The 17830-nt window shown below is 38.3% G+C and overlaps 1 protein-coding gene across 3 annotated transcripts in view; it reads right to left on the bottom strand.

Moving 5' to 3' along the window:
• The window catches only part of cnksr2a (connector enhancer of kinase suppressor of Ras 2a), an 81752-nt gene that overhangs the window by 18879 nt on the left and 45043 nt on the right, over positions 1-17830 (bottom strand). Inside the window, exons 12-23 of one of the 3 annotated variants that reach the window (XM_034214009.1) lie at positions 17508-17722; positions 15718-15769; positions 11855-12030; positions 10531-10604; positions 10337-10408; positions 9455-9522; positions 9277-9374; positions 8570-8785; positions 7783-7924; positions 7010-7234; positions 6183-6370; positions 1660-4133 (exon numbers count right to left, since the gene is read on the bottom strand). In XM_034214009.1, coding sequence (XP_034069900.1) covers positions 3936-4133; positions 6183-6370; positions 7010-7234; positions 7783-7924; positions 8570-8785; positions 9277-9374; positions 9455-9522; positions 10337-10408; positions 10531-10604; positions 11855-12030; positions 15718-15769; positions 17508-17722 — 1724 coding nt within the window. In that variant the 3' untranslated portion in view covers positions 1660-3935. Of the gene's footprint in view, positions 1-1659; positions 4134-6182; positions 6371-7009; positions 7235-7782; positions 7925-8569; positions 8786-9276; positions 9375-9454; positions 9523-10336; positions 10409-10530; positions 10605-11854; positions 12031-15717; positions 15770-17507; positions 17723-17830 lie in introns of those variants that run through there. The other 2 variants (XM_034214008.1, XM_034214010.1) reach the window with 2 other exon arrangements.

Raw genomic sequence — 17830 nt, 5'->3', positions numbered from 1 at the left:
GTAGGCATCTTAAATACTAACTAAAAATGATAAAGAAATAAGATAATGATGATTAGATTGGTAATATAACTATATATTATATAAAATAACCTAATCTGTGTAATAAAATGTCCTAGATCACCAAAAATGACAAGCAACAGGGAAAGGTGGTAAAGGTTATGGGGTTTTTTGACAGTGTTCTAAGAGGAGAAAAAAACAAGAGCTAAGGAGAGAGATAAAGGGGATTATGAGAACAAGCAGAGGAGGGGTAAACAGATTTAGTAGGAGGGAATTGAATTCTCGAACAAATGAGAATTCAGGAAAAGGTTGAGCCAGGCTGCGGAGGAGGCTATCATCATATAAGAGGGAATAGAAAAGTCAAAACAGTAGATAAAAGGATGAAGGTGGGGGAGGACATCTTGACAGCAAAGCTATGCTGAATTTGTAATATAAGATAAGGGTTAGATGCATGTGACATTCCTGTTTATTTACTAGTATTGAAACATTTAGGATTTATTAATGATGGATAGAGAAATAAAAGCAAACCAAGAATATCAAGATACATTTTTCAGTCTTGTTTTCCATTTCCACTGACAAACAAATGGAAAAAGCTCAAGCAAAAAAATCATATGCAAGTTTGTGGGTAATAGCTTGGTACCTGCAGGGAGTTCTTTATTCATGAACGTTGTACTTTCTTCTATTTAATCTAAATACCAAATACATAATAAATATCGTCATCATTTTTATATGTTTGAAGGTAATGCTGGATTCAAAATTAATTGGGTGTTATACATCCTGTAGAGAATATTGAAGTCGGAAATATTGTATCATAGCTTGAATGTGCAAAGTTATTAAATTAAACATACAGACAACTGGTTATACATTTTCTCTATTTGATTGTATTTTTTTTTTACAGCATTCAACAATTAAATATTCACATTGGTAATTATCATACTTATGTAAAAGAACATCTAAAAATGACAAAAAGCTTTGTTAAAAATACAAATTCACCATAAAAAACAATAAAACTGAATTCCAAAAGTGATAAGATCCCCGTCTGTTTACTGTATCTCTATTTCAATAACCTGAGTTATCTGAAGACAGTAGCATCCTTTTATTTACAGATCTACATTTGTTATGTAACTCATTCTAAAACAGAAGGCAATTACTGTTGGTACAACAGCATCCACCCTTAGTTATCTTTCTTAAAGATATTTGAGCATTTTTGAGGATTTTCTGTTGTCGATGTCAGCTACTGAGCCTATGTTCTGGGTCTGAATCTAAATTAATTCGAATGGTGTTGGAGGGAAAGTAAAATGCATATAATTTGAGGAATATTACAGTCTCCTTTTGATCTACATAGATATATTTCTGTCACTACAGTTAATGTAAGTAACTTTTTTCGTGTGCTTCACATCTTCAATCTTTTTGGTATTGCATGCACCAAGTGTAACTATATCTGTAAAGATGTGAATAGACAGGTAGTACTTGCACTGCTCGTGGCAAAAAACAAGCTAATTTCTACTTTGGCAGCGGGACAGTGTCACGCGCCCACGCCATCATGAAAATTAACTACTAGGTGAGTCAATCACTCCCTGTCTGAAATCACTTTAAAACTGTGTCAGAAGTTGTTGTTATAGTGACAAAATGTTCAACTCAATGAGGCAGGTTTTAGAAAAGTTGTATTGCAGTGGCCCAAGTTTCGTTCAGCTGTGGTACTATTGACGGATTGGCAGGGATTAGGATTGGTCAATTGGGAGAAGCAGCAGAGTAGAGTTTCTAAACCAAAGGATTTGGTTTGTCATTGACTCGCTCTCTTCCTCCCTTGTTGACAGAGAAGATACAACAGCTGTTATTGGTGCTCATCATCCTGTCAACCTCCTCTCTTTCACTGAAGCAAAAACAAACCACAAATACACCCTTATCCAAACGACCACATTTTATTGATCCACCCCTTTCCGACAGAACAGTTAGAATGATAAATGAATACTGTTATTTTACTGTAATTTATAAATTGAACATAGATTAAATAATCTTTACTCAACTTTCCAAAAAGACTGATATAATTAGAGAACACTATCCAAGACACTTAGTTTGCACTCTATAAAGAGAGACCTACTGTATCTAGAGATTTCAAACACAAAAACAGAAAAGGAATATCATGTTTATCTACATTCTACAACAAAGACATGCTACTACAACCAACTACTGGCAGCAGCACAGATAGAGCATTCAAACTGTCAACATGTGTGTTTATTATTGTGTGTGCTTGTCTCTATTTGTGTGTGTAAGATTGCTTTCATAGTTTTGTGCATTGTCTCTGAGTATTGAGACACTTGGCAGCAGCGTACAAATAACAAACTGATATATGTTTTTAATAGCTCCATATTTCATTTCCTATGCAAACATGTCCTTATATTCTCTTAATGGCATGCAGAATGCAGGAGCCCAATGGTATCTAAGGAACAATTCACCCAAGAGACACCGTTATATTATATATCAAATATGAATAATCGTGGATGTTCAGAAACTTTTAGGACTTATTTTGTGATTTTCTTTGCCTATTAAGAGTGGTTAAGTGTTTCATAGGATGACTTTCTATGACAACCGGAATAAACCATCCACTTTATGTTGACTCGTAAAATTGTAGTTCTCATGGTAACCACATTTCAAGTGTTAAAGTAAGGTTGCCTATTAGAGCAAACAATTATATTAAAAAAAATGTCCCCTTTGAAAGTATTTCCTGCATGTAAAATGCATGCCATCTTGTCTGCACTCAAGTGGGGCCTTCTAAAATGAAATACAAATTCAAAAAAATATCATGGTGTTCAAACTTTGTATTTTACCTCAACAGACTCCAGTATACATTGTGTTAATGAATAGGTTATGTGGGTTGGCAATATGAGTAAATATGAGAAATGTAATGTATGAATTAGACAATTCAAATATGTTCCTTTTTTGCCCGTATAAATATAAAATTGCATCTTTTATTTTATAAAAGAAAGGAGTCTAATAGACTGAAATTAGATAAGAATCAATCTTGTTGCAGTCTCCAAAAAGATGTAAAAAAGACATTGAAAAAAATTAAAGGAGGTTGATGTTAAATTAAATGAATGATCAAGATTTTACCATTAACAAAACTTGGTTGAAGTAAAATAATACTGACAGTGAACATTAAGTGACAGTATGATACGGAAACTGGCCTCATATCCTTTTTGTGCAAGAAAACAAGTAATTACTGGCTGTTTGAAAGCGGTGTTTAAAGAGTTTTTAGGGTAGACTTTTCCTTTAAATGGGTTCTATACCAGGAGGCTCTTGAATGTGCATGCTTCATGTCCAGCCCAGCAAAGTACAGTACGTAATTATACCAAACCAGCACAACTAAAGTCTCTATAACAAGATAGAAACTGAGACTAATTAATTGAAAAAACCCTGTGCTAATCCTCTATGTTGTAATACTCACTGTACAGAAAAGACAATCATAGACATCAAGTATAAGGCTTGACAGAATACAATGCATGTCACTCTGTGGCTATTAGACTGTTAATGAGGCTATGTGCAGTTGGTATAAACATGGCACAACAAGCATTTTGAAATACTGGTAATGGTGGCTCATGAATATACTTTTCTGGTCTCTGTCCATCAGGAGAAACAAACTGAGGAAAATTGTCTAAAGTAAGTATTTAAAGAGCACAAAAGCCAACATGTAATAATCGGTTTATGGTTCAAGCCGGAGTGGCTTAACCAATCAGCTCATAGATGTATGTGACATGAGGGCCACACAGGCTTCTTCTCAGAAAGTTGTCATGTTGAACTTTGACACTTTGACAGCTGAAAGCGTATAAGGATTTCAAGACCTTACTCTCCTCTTTTAACAAAGTCCATCACTGATCGCAACCCTGTCACATCAAAACATCTGCTTCTTGCGGAGCAACTCAAACGTGTGTGTTAACTCATCAGACGTGGGTCTCAATGTACGAGTGTGTGTGAGAGAGTGAGGGGGTGAGGGGCGGGCCGGGGTCTGATTCAGTGGTCGAGTCTGGCTCCTGAGAGAACAGCTCCTGATAGGCTCTTTTCCACTCCTGGAACTCTGCCGACGACAGCTGGGGATTGGTCAACAGCCTGTCAATCAGCGCTAGCTCCCCCTCCCTGTCCTATGGGGGGGATGCAGAAACACAGGAAGGGGGTGGGGTCATTTTCTCGTGCTTTATAATTCTAAGCACTAAACTTTTAAACGCAGACACACGTAAAGCAAGACACACACTTAATGGGATACATTAAGTTTTGGGAAGAACTCACACATTTTTTCACTAAGGATTTTTCACATTTTGATTTGAGATAATTTATTCTGGAGAGTTTGACAACTACAACTACTCAAATGCTTTTTCGTGAAATATGGAAGGGTTATTTATGATCACTCACTTGTTTCTTTAGATGAGCCAGTACTGGTTTGGGTTCTAATAAAATAGTTGCCAGTTATTTCCTGTCAATCAACTAACTGAAAAATCAACTAATTATTCCAACTGCACCTATAAACACTGTTAAGTAGCTTAATTTATATAATGTATAAGAATTGACATCATATTGTATAAGCATTTTATGTATTTTGTATGGAAAAAATATAATTTGATAGGTATCTCAAGCTGTAAATGTAGTAAAGTAAAACTATAACACTTTCTTTTGAAATCGACAATCGAAGTAAAAGCAAAAGTATGGTGTATAAGTGTATATCATATATATATATATAGGTAATATATAGGTAATATAATCTAACCATATAAGAATATGGTGCAATGCTCACAAAATCGTATTTCTCCCTTGGACTGATAAAGTATTTTTGATTAATTGATGACCTCAAATCTGTCCTTAAGTACAGTATGTGAGTAAATATGCAGCGAACCATTCCACTACTAGATTGTAGTTTGTTGTTTCAGTTCAATTTCGGCATATTACAGACAGAGAGAAAATGTTCCTTTGCTGTTTCCACAGCAACCACTGCGGATAAGTCACTGCTGCCTGAACACACACACACACACACAACCTCATACTTTGCAAACAGCAGTTTATGGTTTACCAGGGTCACATGAAGGACTATGCTGTCTCCTTTATGCTCTCATTATTTGACAGACGTTTTATCCAAAACTCTCCCCAAAAAACGTAGTGTATGCCAGAGAGACGCCAGACAGGGGACAAACATGTAAGCTCCTCCTCCCAACCTGAATCATCAGACACGGGCTAACAAAGTCACAGACCCTTGCAAAAAGCTGTTGTAGCTACACGAACAAGCAACAAAGGCCCTTGCCCACATTCCCGCCCACGTAAATGGAGAAACAACAAAGATACAAACTCTATAGAGACAAAATGGAAAACAGCCACAGAAAAAAGCCATTCACAGGCACCCAGCCCCGAAACATTACCACTGTTCCTATAGCAAAATGCCACATGGCGGTATAACAAGCAAACCAAACCGAGGACACAGACTGGGACAGTTGACACCACGCAAAGTAAAAAGACAGAGACAGTGTGTATAAAGATGTGTACAAATGTCATGGTCAGAAAAATCATTGTGGGTTACAGCTAAGAATTCACATCAAATGTAAAAAAAGAGGTTTGATCCGGTTTGTGTACTGGTTATTATCTAGGGGCAGTTGATACACAACTGACCATAGATAATTATTTCAGAAACGACTACATAAAAAAAAAGCATTCAAGAAGCGAATCAATTGTCGCCGGGATTGATGTTGACAGTAAATGGTCATTTTAAGCCTTATTTGCCAAAGTTTCTCTAATAAATGTTGCAGGAAGTAATGCAACAAGTGGGAGCAGCCATTGTGAGATGTTAGATCAGGAGCTGCAGTTTCATCAGAACATCCTGGCTGTATTCATTTTTCTTTGACTTTGTTAAAAAATGCGTTGTGTCGCCAAATCTTATTGATCATAACCTAAATTAAAATCTTACCAGATTTGATTTGCATAAAAAATATCAACGACGTCAAAGTGCATTTGAAAATGCCAATTAATTCTTACTTTGGTGTAGCAGCTTAAGTGATACAAATCCATGTACTGTATATCAGAATCAGAATCGTTTTTTATTAACAAGGTTTACACATATGAGGAATTTGCTTTGGTCTATACAGTATATATGCTTATGTGTGTTTATGCACATTTATGTTTGTATATGTCCTGCACGCGGGTGAACCAACCTTCAGGGTGGATGTCAGGATGCGGAGGCGGTGAAGGCGCTCGTTGAGCTGAGGGTCTGCGGCCCGTCGGAGGAAGGACTGCCTGCACTCTGACTGACCTCTGGAGTCTGACCCCCGACCCAGTGGACAGACCCCGCCCTGCTCACACGCTCGGAACAGGTCGCCCAGGGATGCACCCTCGCTGCCGCCTTCACACAGTCGAAAGAAAGACCAAATCACACACCTAATAATGATTTAAACCCTTCTGCGCTATTTAATTTACTGTTGTCAAATACTTTGAAGCTAAGAGCTAAAGAGCGTCAGAATATGAAATTGTGTTGTATCTCACAGCAACCACTGGAGGACAGAAGCACACCTCAATTACCCTTCTACTGAATAATGACATGTTATTAATGATGAAAAAGTTCTTCCTCTGCTAGACTGAGGAAATGAAAATTCACATGGATATTATATTGAATTGTTTACTATTTTAGTTTGGCACTTTTCTCTCTTTACGCCGCTGGGCTCATCTTGGCACCGTTCTCTCATTAGCCTCATTAGATGAGTGTATTACTGGAGTGTATGTAACTCGATACTGATGATTTAAATGGAAATGTGCCTGCCTGAGAGAGTTTTTATTTATTGCACCTTTACTGACGTCAACATCTTCAACAAAAAAAAGTACTTTTTTCAGTCTCTCGTGGCTGTCAGTCAATGTGAGACACATTCTGCCTTTTTTGCTCTTTCCTGATATCCATCCGCCCACACAACGCAAAGCTACATGTACTCTATCTCTTCTTCTATCCATCCACAGGTAACACAGTACACGTATGTTCCTGATTACTCACTGTTGTGTGTTTGCTGTTCTTCTTTCGCAGGGGGCGTGAGGAGTGTGTGTAGGTTGCTATCTCGTGGCAATGTGAAACTGCGGGGTTTCCCTCCCTTGGTTGCCATAGGAATTAGCCTTGTCATCGCCATGGGCAACGGGACATTCCTCTGAGCAGGAAGAGTGTAAACAGCTCCGGCCATCATACTCCCGATTACTGGACTAGGCTCAGCAAACACGGCGTCCTCTGTAACGTAGAGATAAGAAATAACAACAAAGTTCAATTGTTTTTGTTCTTTTAAAGCAACATAAACAATTAGCTTTTGATTGTATTGCTTATTGAGAATATAGAGCTCTGTACACACATCAAATCTGTACAAATAGAACTCACACCAGATATATCTTAAATATTATTAAGAAAAATATTAAGTAGAAACAACTAAGGATGTTTATTATCCAACATAAACCTTCTTCATCAATTCTTCAATTAATACATTTTGTGCAGAATTATGAGACAAACACAACATTTTTAAACATATATCGTGTGTTATATTCTCATTGGAGCAATGCTCTCTTTGGAGGAAGACCACCAATGATGCAAATGGCAGCAGTGATAGCAAACCTGCCCTATCTATTTATCAGTGTCAAATATCCGGCTATATCAGGCTCTGTGACCTGAATCTAATAGTAACACAGGAGAGGTACAAGCCGGAGCTCTGTCACGCTAAAATAATATCGATTCAAGCAATTTATCTAAAAACTAGTCTTGGATTCATCTTCTGGTTTGTATGCTACCTAGAGGTCCAGTTTGAAGGTAGTGCAGTCCCGCCTCAGTTAACGGTGTCTCAATCAGGTCCTGCCAGGAACGTCTCTGAGACGAGGTAGAGCGGCCCGGAGACCCCATCTCACTGCTGCCCCCTGCGGGACTGGATCGGTACTACGACAAACAGTAACGGAGACAATCAGTAATGTTAGTCATACATTTTATAAGCGTCTTATTCTTATGTAGAGTTTCTGACTGACCAGATTATAGACTAAAAGAGAAAAAACATCCATGTGTATCATGGTAACTCTTTGACCAGCATTATCCAAGAGTCATTGTAAATGTATTGTTTAATGTATTTAGAGTTGTGCAGACATTGATGACTTGGGACCCAAGGAAGTAACTGGGGATCGCTATAAACACTCTAGTTTGAAAGCGCTCATATATTATTCACAAAAGCTTTTTAGTCGTACAATTCTTTCTGACAAAACAAATTATTCTGATGTAGATGCTTCACTTCACTCACTCCATGAAAAACACATTAAAATTAAGAGACTGGTAGTCACATTCTGTCAGGAACAAAAGTAGTAGTTCAAATCCAATCTCTACTGGTAGTCCCTACTGGTAGGATGAATCAGCTTTTTGTGTGGCAATAACTTAATTTAATTACATTGTGTTCAACTCTCAAATCTCATATTGAGTTCATTTTCTAAATTAGGATATAAGACAGCTACAGTTTGGCCTGATGGTGGTGCTAAAGGAAGAGGGCGCACAATATGAATTGTTGTGATATATCACTTTTGATAGACCAAGACACACCTCTACCGTATCACATCTGTACTGCATGTCGCTGCTGCTGCTGCCCCCTGGTTTCCTCCCACTGTGTGTAGTGCCTCCCCCTAGAGAGCCAGGGTGGTACTGTGGCTCTGCAGCCAACCCGGGGGGGTCGCCACAGAGAAAGTCCTCCTGAGAAGAGCGAGAACGACACGTCTCTGTAGAAGACAGTCGAGTTCGGCCTTCCATATAGGCACTCATCTGATCGAGAAAGAGGAAAGAATAAAATGGTGTCTCAATCAATTGTAATGACACTCTTGACAAAATGAATTTATCTGACGAAGGGTTAAAATTATCATTGAATAAGTAGCCTATTTGAAAGAGAAAAAAATAAACACAACAGAAAGGCAAAAGAAGTAATGTGTTTTTGTTGAAAAGGCAACCACCAAAGGGTTTTTATGGCACTTAATGATTAGGATTTCAAATATTATTATCTTGTGTGTGCCTATTTGACTGAAAACAGCATTGTAAAAGCTGTAGTTTGAAATCCTAGTTTCGAAAACACAAATCATATAATGTGGAGCAAAGCAGTATGAGGGAAATGTATAGCATCAATTACACCAAATTGTGCCACACCACTCCCTTGAGTCTAATTTGCAATAACTTAAACTGGGGAAGCGCACTGAGCTCAATTGTTGCCTTCAAGCACAGCAGATGAGTGTGTAATACGGCTGTGTGTGTGTGTGACTCACTGATGGAGGCCGTGGGTAGGTATCATATGGAGGTGGGGGACTGTCCTGTTTGGGGCTGGAGGTGGTTTCCTCCTCATGTTCACTCTCACTCCAGTAATCTTCAGGAAACCCACACATGGACAGTCAGAACTACCATCTATGCATCCATTGTAATGTCTAATCTCATATAATAACTCACCCTGCTCCTGACGTATCCTCTCTCGCTCTGCGTGGCCCACGGCAGCCATATTGAGACGACTCAGCCATCTAACAGAGCGGAAGAACAGCCTGCTGCAGTGAATCACACATACTGTATTTTCACATAACATCCATTATGAAGAAATAGTTAAATGCTCTGGGACATTTGCTAATTTGCTTCTGACAATAATTAAATGACACGATTGATAACATGAATGACGGTAAGCTTAGTTTAGCTTAGCATACAGACTGGAAACAGCTAGCCTGGCTTCGTCCTAATAAAGCTAACATATCCACCTACCATCAACTCTCTTTTTATAGTTTGATTGTTTAATCTTGAATAAATATTGTGTTTGTTTAATCTTAAAAAAACAAGAATTTGTGATTTATTTTAGGAAGGCTAGCTCTTACCTGCTAAAGGTTGTAATGAGAACCTTAGCTAACCTATTACTTCTTCTTATCTCACCTCAAGCTAGAAAGTGGATAAGCACATTTCTCAAAAGGTTCATGAATAAGTCATTACAAAGGGCTTAAACACTTATTTCTACCAAGAAATTGCAAGAACGTGTTACAGCTTTCCACTGCAATTTAACCTATTGAGGAATACTGTAAAAATATTGGGTTAAATTATCTATTGTAGATTCTGAAACTGCAGCACAGTTCTCTGCACAGGTGGAAACTTGAGCCTCTACTGTATGCAAACATATCTTGAAAATGATGTTTTTCATACACATCACTGATATCAGGCCTTCTCTTCATCAAGAAAAAAACCTTGTTGTTTAGTGCTTTGTGGATAGTTAACAGGAAACTGCTCAAATGCCACCCAGCAGGGAGTTTGCACTTTTGCATAACCTTCATCCATGTGTGGTCCATGCTGCTTTACCTGTTCATGTCATCCACTCCATCTGCTGCAAAGTAGAAACTCTTGACCTTGGGGTGACATGCTTTGAAAGCACTAGAGATATGAGAGAATTAAATGGGTTATTTGTGCAGGGACACATGTATACAGGAGAGCATAGAACTGCACATGGAGTAAACACATGAATTCAATAGGCAATGTTTTCGTAGCACACTTACTACTTCTTGCGACATTCACTGGCACGGTCAATCTTAAACTCCGGAAGACTGACAAAACCTTCTGCCTTCTCATCCTAAAAGATAAATACAAGATAATAGGAGAAATATATATATATAATAAGCCAATGGAAAGAAATTAAGGAAAATGTTCCTTACAATCTGGTTTTTTCAGCATAAATATGACTTTTGTGGCTCTATGGTTGTGGTAACATTTCACACTTCCCCTGTAGAGATTCAAGGAAACGCAAACTGACACAAAACAAGTCACATGAGCCTCCTACATCTTTTGAAACAAACATGTCCTAACTTGAATCATTTGAGGTCAATGCCTCATCTCAACCAATTGCACTAACCTTAACCAGCTGAAAGGGTTTCTTGCCAAGAACAGTAGTGTGGTTAAAATCAAGGGATAGCATGTAGACACACTTTGACGTTTCTCATTACATGTCACTTGTTAGATGCTTTTATCCAAAGCGACTTACATACTCAATACTGTGGGTAATCCCCACAGGAGCAATTTGGGGTGAAGTGTCTTGCCCAGGGACACAACGACATGCTGACTGCAGTGGGGTTTGAACCTGTGACCCCCTGATCCGAACATGAACGCACAACCCACTGCACCACACGCCTCCCCTAACTTTAATCATTCGAGGTCATTTGAGGTCATCTCAATCAATTGCATTAACCTTAACCAGCTGAAAGGGTTTCTTGCCAAGAACAGTAGTGTGGTTTAAATTAAGGGATAGCATGTAGACACACTTTGACGTTTCTCATCAGATCTTATTTTCTGAACAATGACCCATCCCAATCCTAAACCCTCAAGCTAATTTGTTATGGAATGCTAATGGATTTACCTCAACCAGTTGCGCAGGGAACATCTTGCTGGTTTTCCCCAAGGATTTATTGTGTATTGCTGTAAATACCATAGATAGCAAGAGCTCTGTTGTTTAAGCTAAATGCTCAAATGTGACCATCTCAGTTATGTAAGCATGTTAACAATAGCTAATTAGTATCAAACAGAAAATCTGGCTGAGGCAGATGTTGGTTTTGCAGGTATTTGGTAATAAATTAAAGGTATGGGTTAAGCTTAAACTTTTACCTAAACTAACTAAAAACCAAAAATAGTCCATAGCTCCATTTAAGTTACCCAAAGCAGAAATCAAAGAAAAATGTCATCATTGGCTCTTTGTTTCATATTCACTCTTAAAAACTATGAAGTGCGTGACACTTGTTGAAGACTGCTACTTAAAATATATTTCAGTTTCAAAACAAAAACTAACTAAGAGGCTGGAAAAGATAATAAAAAATAAAAAACATGACTCACCTCCTCATTGATGTACCAGTACAGGCAGTTGTCCTTCAGAACAAACCAGTATTTCTTCCATTTGTGAGAAAAGTAACCCTTCGCATCTCTCTTTCTCCACAGCCAGCCCTCGCAGTCTCCTCTGCCCAGCGCCTTGCAGGAAACACGCCTCCGACTCAGAGAGGCCAAACTTCTTCCTGTAACAACACAGAGGATGCATGACGGACAGGAATATAAATCAGAAAAATGAAATAAGTGAGAATTCAAAGCAAGATACAGGCTTGTAAGTGCTCAATCTCTTAAAGTAGTGTGAATAAAAACAGTTATAAAATACCACATCCTAATAGTGCAATAATTCTAGCTAACAGTTTAGTCTCTGGGTTTGACTGAACACAGCTGCACTGCAGTAAGGTAAGAGGTATTTAATAAAAATTATCTTTACTTCTGGCACAAAAGCACTGTAACATTTTTCACAACACACTTGTCTCCCGGTTACGGCTGCAGAGAAACTTATATTGTGCAAAAGTTTAACAACATTAAATGCAAAAGCAATTCAATATCCCACTTTTATCTAGAGCAGTGCTTATCAAAGTGTGGTCCGCGGACCACTGGTGGTCCGTGAGTATATTGGTAACATTTCACATTTGAAATAAATAAATACATTTAAGTTTTCCGCACTCTCGCAGGAATATCTCTGCAATGGACCGAGGTTAAGTTTCACTTTCGATTCCATGATATAGCCCATCGCAACACCTTCATTAGACATGTTGCCACTTGTTTGTACTATTTTCAGGCGAGTTGTAATCTGTTCTAGAAAAACGATGTGTTTTTTGATATTTGTAGAGTTAGGTGGTCCGCGAGTGTTTTTTTATTGGTTAAGTGGTCCTTGGTATGAAAAAGTTTGAGAAACACTGACCTAGAGCAATGGAAAGATCTCTGTGGAATGTATCTCTTAAAAAAACCAACCCTCTACTACAAACCAAAGCTCGAACAGTGTGAAAAGCTTGAAGTCTTAACGTACGTTATACTCTCTGATAAAGAGTTAACTACATCCTGAAAATGTGCAAAGGTGTCTTCGATTTTTCCAACTATTTTCTTTGCAGCAGCTCCACAATTAAAGATATCATCCCACATGTAATGTCGGTTTCAAGAGACTCTCATTCAAGCCACTGTCTCAGACAAGGACCAAAAAGAATAACAAGTATATCATTACATGTTTGATAAGGGGGCTACTCCAAGCACTTAAAACAATTACTAAATAATAATCATCACATTCATTTTCAAACTTTGGTTTAATTGCTGTAAACAAACAAAGCTGTTGCGCGGAAACGTGCAGATGGCGCTAAAGCTTCCAAAGCTTCTCGCGATGGCAGATGGTAAAACAAGTGAAGGAAAATCACTTCCAACATGTTGATTCATGATAGTGTGATTGAAAAAAATAACTTTGGGCAAAGAGGCCAATAAACTGATACCAGGAAGTTGGAGAGAATACACAAACTGTAGGGAGTAAAACCATCAAAACAAAAGCAGAAGGATTAAGGGGATTTAAAATGTTCTTAAACACAAACAATTAAACATACCAATGACCTGAACAATGATCTTGTCTGATTGAAGATATCAAACTTAAAATAACGTAGTCAACAGGACTAGTTTTACAGTATGTAGAAGATGTAAAGATGCCTTGCCTTGCAGTTTGGTCTGGACTCGTGGAAATCCGAGTAATGAGCATGATGTGTTAAATGCAAATTGGTTCTCAGCACAAAAATGTGATCAAAAAGATTTTTCCTCACTATGAATTGATGTTGTGGAGACTTAAAGCTGAGATCGGCAGTTGTATGCAGCCTCATTAGGCAAACTTTTCATAATAACTGTTCCAATGTACTGAGAGAAAACTTGTCTGCACTTCCTCTGACGTCTGCACTCAAGGCAGACTCTGGCCACTCAAAGGTTATTTCAGGGCATTCATATTTAAAAATATCCATATCTGATCATTCATTCACAAGATAGTTTTGAGTATCGCTTTTGAACAGTGACGGTTAAAGGCTCTCTCTACCTTTTTACATTATTTTGAAGGTTATGTATTGGCGAAACAAACAACAAATACAGCATATACAATAAAACATTCAAAATGCATTTGTTTTTCTGTAGATATCAGAAAAGTAAATATATAGATATGAAGATAAAATGTTGTTATACTAATTGAAATAAAACAAAACAATTATAATTGTCTGTTCATAACAATGTCAGGATCACATCACAATGGGGATTATGAATAGTAGGGGAGAGTGGGGTAAAATGAGCCAGTGAGTAAGTTGACCCACTCCCTTTATCTAGGGAACTGTGCACATTTGTGGTCATATGATCATACATTCAGGAAGCACCCATCATTTATATTTGGCTGTGATGGAGAGAATCACTGGTTAAAGTGGTAAATGTGTTTTTTTCACAATAAATCATGTTTTGCTTAAGTACATTTAGTGCATTTTCAACATGGCAGGTATAATTATTGTTATGTCAAACCACATTTATCCAGGTCTAAAAATATGTAATAAACATGTTGGTTATTTATCATGGTGTAAAACCATGTGAATCATTTAGCTAATGATAAGCATGAATGACTAAGCTAGACAGCTTTTTTTTTCCCAAAAAGTGGCTTTGGGGAAAAGTGAGCCACATGCTGTGGGGTAAACTGAACCAGTGTTTGAGCTTAACCCCCCATGAGGCGCTAAAGTTAAGTCTCTGTAGTATAAAATGCTATTTTAACATAGTTTTACTTTGTAAATTCTTCATGCCAAGAATGTCCAAGAGAAAGACTGAGGAGATGGAGAGAGCAGCCACTGAGGGCAAGGGTGGAAAATCCATCAGAGCAAAATCCATGTAGATCAGTGTTTCCCCTACCATCGTACTGAAATTCAAGGTGAAAAACCAAATTGCAACTAATCTATATCTACTGTCACTTTTCACATTGAACATGTGCTCTTTTATTAAATAAACTAAACGCTTTCATTTTAAGTTGTGAGTTTAGTGTTTTTGACCCTAAAACACACTGATGCATGAATCAATAACAATAATCCACAGCTCATCTCTCTGCTCCAGAGGATTTAAAAAATATATATCCCAAAACTGCCCTAGATGGTTCAATACATCAACTTAAGTGAAGCCACAAGACCAGTTTTTTTAAGAAGTCATATTTCCATGGCCCTTTGTGATAGATGCATTATTACCATAGATTATTACAGTATACTTTTGATTGACAGAAGAGATCCTGAAGTAAAGGTTGTTGCTGTCATTTGACTTCCATCTAATGTTTCCTTCCCTAGAGGACAACATAAGTACAAATTGGCTCATCTTACACCACTCTCCCCTATAGTACATATTACTTTATGAAGCATGTGCATATGCCCATGCTAGTCTTGTGGTAGGGGGTTAGGGCAGAGAGAGGGGCTGTTTTTTTGGATTCAGTTATTTTTTTGCCCTTACCAAAAAACTCCCTAACCCTGCTTTAATGCTTTTATAATTATTATGATAAACATTTGACAACCACAGAGGTATAAATGATTGCAATGTCAATACATGGTTAATTATTAACTGTATTTTCAACTCTGTGGACCATGGTATGGACTCTCAATAAAAGGTCCAAGTAACATATCTCCATGTGTAATGATAGGCCCTGTGTTCGATTGAGCATTTCTAAATAGTTATGTTCAATTAATTGCTACCCAGAGAGTCTTCAAGCACCAGGTCGGCTGCACATGCAAATATATCACAATTGTTACAAATGGAGTGAACGCATTCATCTATGTTTCTACGCAAGAGTAAATGAGTGTAGGACTGTGATATGGCTCTCCAAAAAAGGAAACTGAACAGGCGTCTTCTCCGCTTACCTTTAGTCTTCTTCCTGTTCTTTGACTGCAGAGAGGAGGACTGTTGGTATGTCTAAGAGCAAAAGAACAGAACAAGAGGGAGGGTGAGATGGGGAGAGAGCTGTCAAGATGAATCAGTGCCCTTTGTTTACTGCAAAGAATCATGGGATATAAAAGATGACAGATAATCGCGAGCAAGGACGAGAAGAGAAAGAAGACACTTAAATACAAAGGAAAACCCTTTCCCTCGTTATCTTTCTGTCTCACACTGACAGGTACTCTTGTTGGGGTGGCAAAGTTGACCTTATGGAGGACTTAAGAACTCTCACACCTCTAAACATAGAACAAAGGGACAGGAAGGGGGGGTTAGCACAGTATGATATTCAGGTGATGGAGAAAAAGAGAGAAAGTGTGCACTGGGCCTCTGGGTTAAAACAGAACATTTCAGCAAGCAAAACATGAAGGACAAACGTGTAAAACAGGGGTTTTCAGGTCTGTATAGGCACCGAGCATGGGCTACATTCCTGTTTTTGAGCATCTGTTCACATTAAGGTAATTTGGCGCCTTAAAGGGAATCCAATTAAAAGTGCCAAATTAGCCATTCAATCCTGATTGTATCCTACCAATGGATGTACAGAGAAATATGATTGGACTACTTTGTTCCAAAGAAAACTCCAAACGATTCTGAGATAAATTCTCAAAGTCTATGGAGTGTCTTTTCTCTATGATTTCTCAGATTACATTGTCGGTAAATGGAAATGCTTGGAAAGTGTATATCACATTAAACATGTACAAATATAATTTGTAAGTTGCAAAACCTCTCGTCTATAATATGAAACTCACATGGTCAGCATATTTGAGATGTGACCTCCCTCGAAAGGTCAGATGGGGCAACAGATCAGCTCTGATGTAACAATATTACACATGTCACAACCTGACCACTCCTGGAGCTCTGCCATTCACAGCCCCACGCTCAGCAAGACAGATGACATGGGCCCGCCCACACCCACTGACACGCCATCTGCCATCGCAGCAACCATGCACACTGTAAATACACACACACATGGAAACACATTTAATTTGCTGTCAAGACATATAACGTCACCAACGGCCAAATGGACTGCCTCGAACTGAGCTTGGACTGACAGGCAGGGCAGAAAGATGCCAGGAACGTGACAGGGGGTAATAACACGTTGGCATTCACACATCACACTTTTTCACGAGGGTTAAAATGGCTGGCTGCATCAAAACAAAACAGATAGGTTAACCTCATTTGAGCTTTAACTTCAGGGAGGCAGCTGAGTTTCATTCCCTTATTTGAGCCACATTATGCAACTACATAATTACATTTTAAAGCTACTACATGCAACATAACGGAGAATCAACTTTATTTTTCAATATTCGAATGCAGGTAGGACTCTTGCTTTATCAATTTGTGGCTACATATTTGATGCTAAGTGCTCATGCCGAGAAAACTGCTCTTTGCTATTAGCGGTGAGCGACAAATAATATGTTGTGTTATAGTGACATCAGTCCTGTTTGTCCAAGAGCAGCAAAAATAATAAGTGTAAACTTGTTCTATTTCTGGGGGAAAATCTTAAAAATACAAAGTACTTCTTAAGCTCTTCTGTCTCCAGCATACTAAAAAACGAAATATTCCCTCAACAGTGGAGCATCACCTGTTGTGTACTAGATGTGTTAAAGATGTTACAATTGTTTAAGTTCTTATAAACAAACAGTTGAAAGTCCTTGGCCTATATGTTGTAAATCAAAAATAATGGTTATAAAAAAGAGAAAAACAAGTGACTTACATGATAAATTGAGGCCGGCTCTCTCGGTGGGGAATCTCTTTGATTTGTTTGCAGGACATAGTGGGAGGGGCTTTGGCTGTGGTGGCTCCGTCTCTTTGCACGCTTGGCCGTGTCATTGGTCCGTTTGCCTGGGCGAGCCGTGTGGGAGGAGTAGTCCTCAGAGCTGGTCCTCTCGTCCACGCCGGAGATTCCCACGTAACGCATCAGGGACGCTTCTGTGAAATCATCCAAACAAATCAGCACAAAATAACCTAAAGTCAAAATGTGTCGAATTCACATATGGATAGGTTGACTTTACTGTTAACCAAAACAACAAATTCGAA

Source organism: Gymnodraco acuticeps, unplaced genomic scaffold (genome assembly GCF_902827175.1).
Source record: "Gymnodraco acuticeps unplaced genomic scaffold, fGymAcu1.1, whole genome shotgun sequence".
Lineage (NCBI taxonomy): Eukaryota > Metazoa > Chordata > Actinopteri > Perciformes > Bathydraconidae > Gymnodraco > Gymnodraco acuticeps.
Note: the sequence above shows the minus strand (reverse complement) of the source record. Positions and strands in the feature narration are given on the sequence as shown.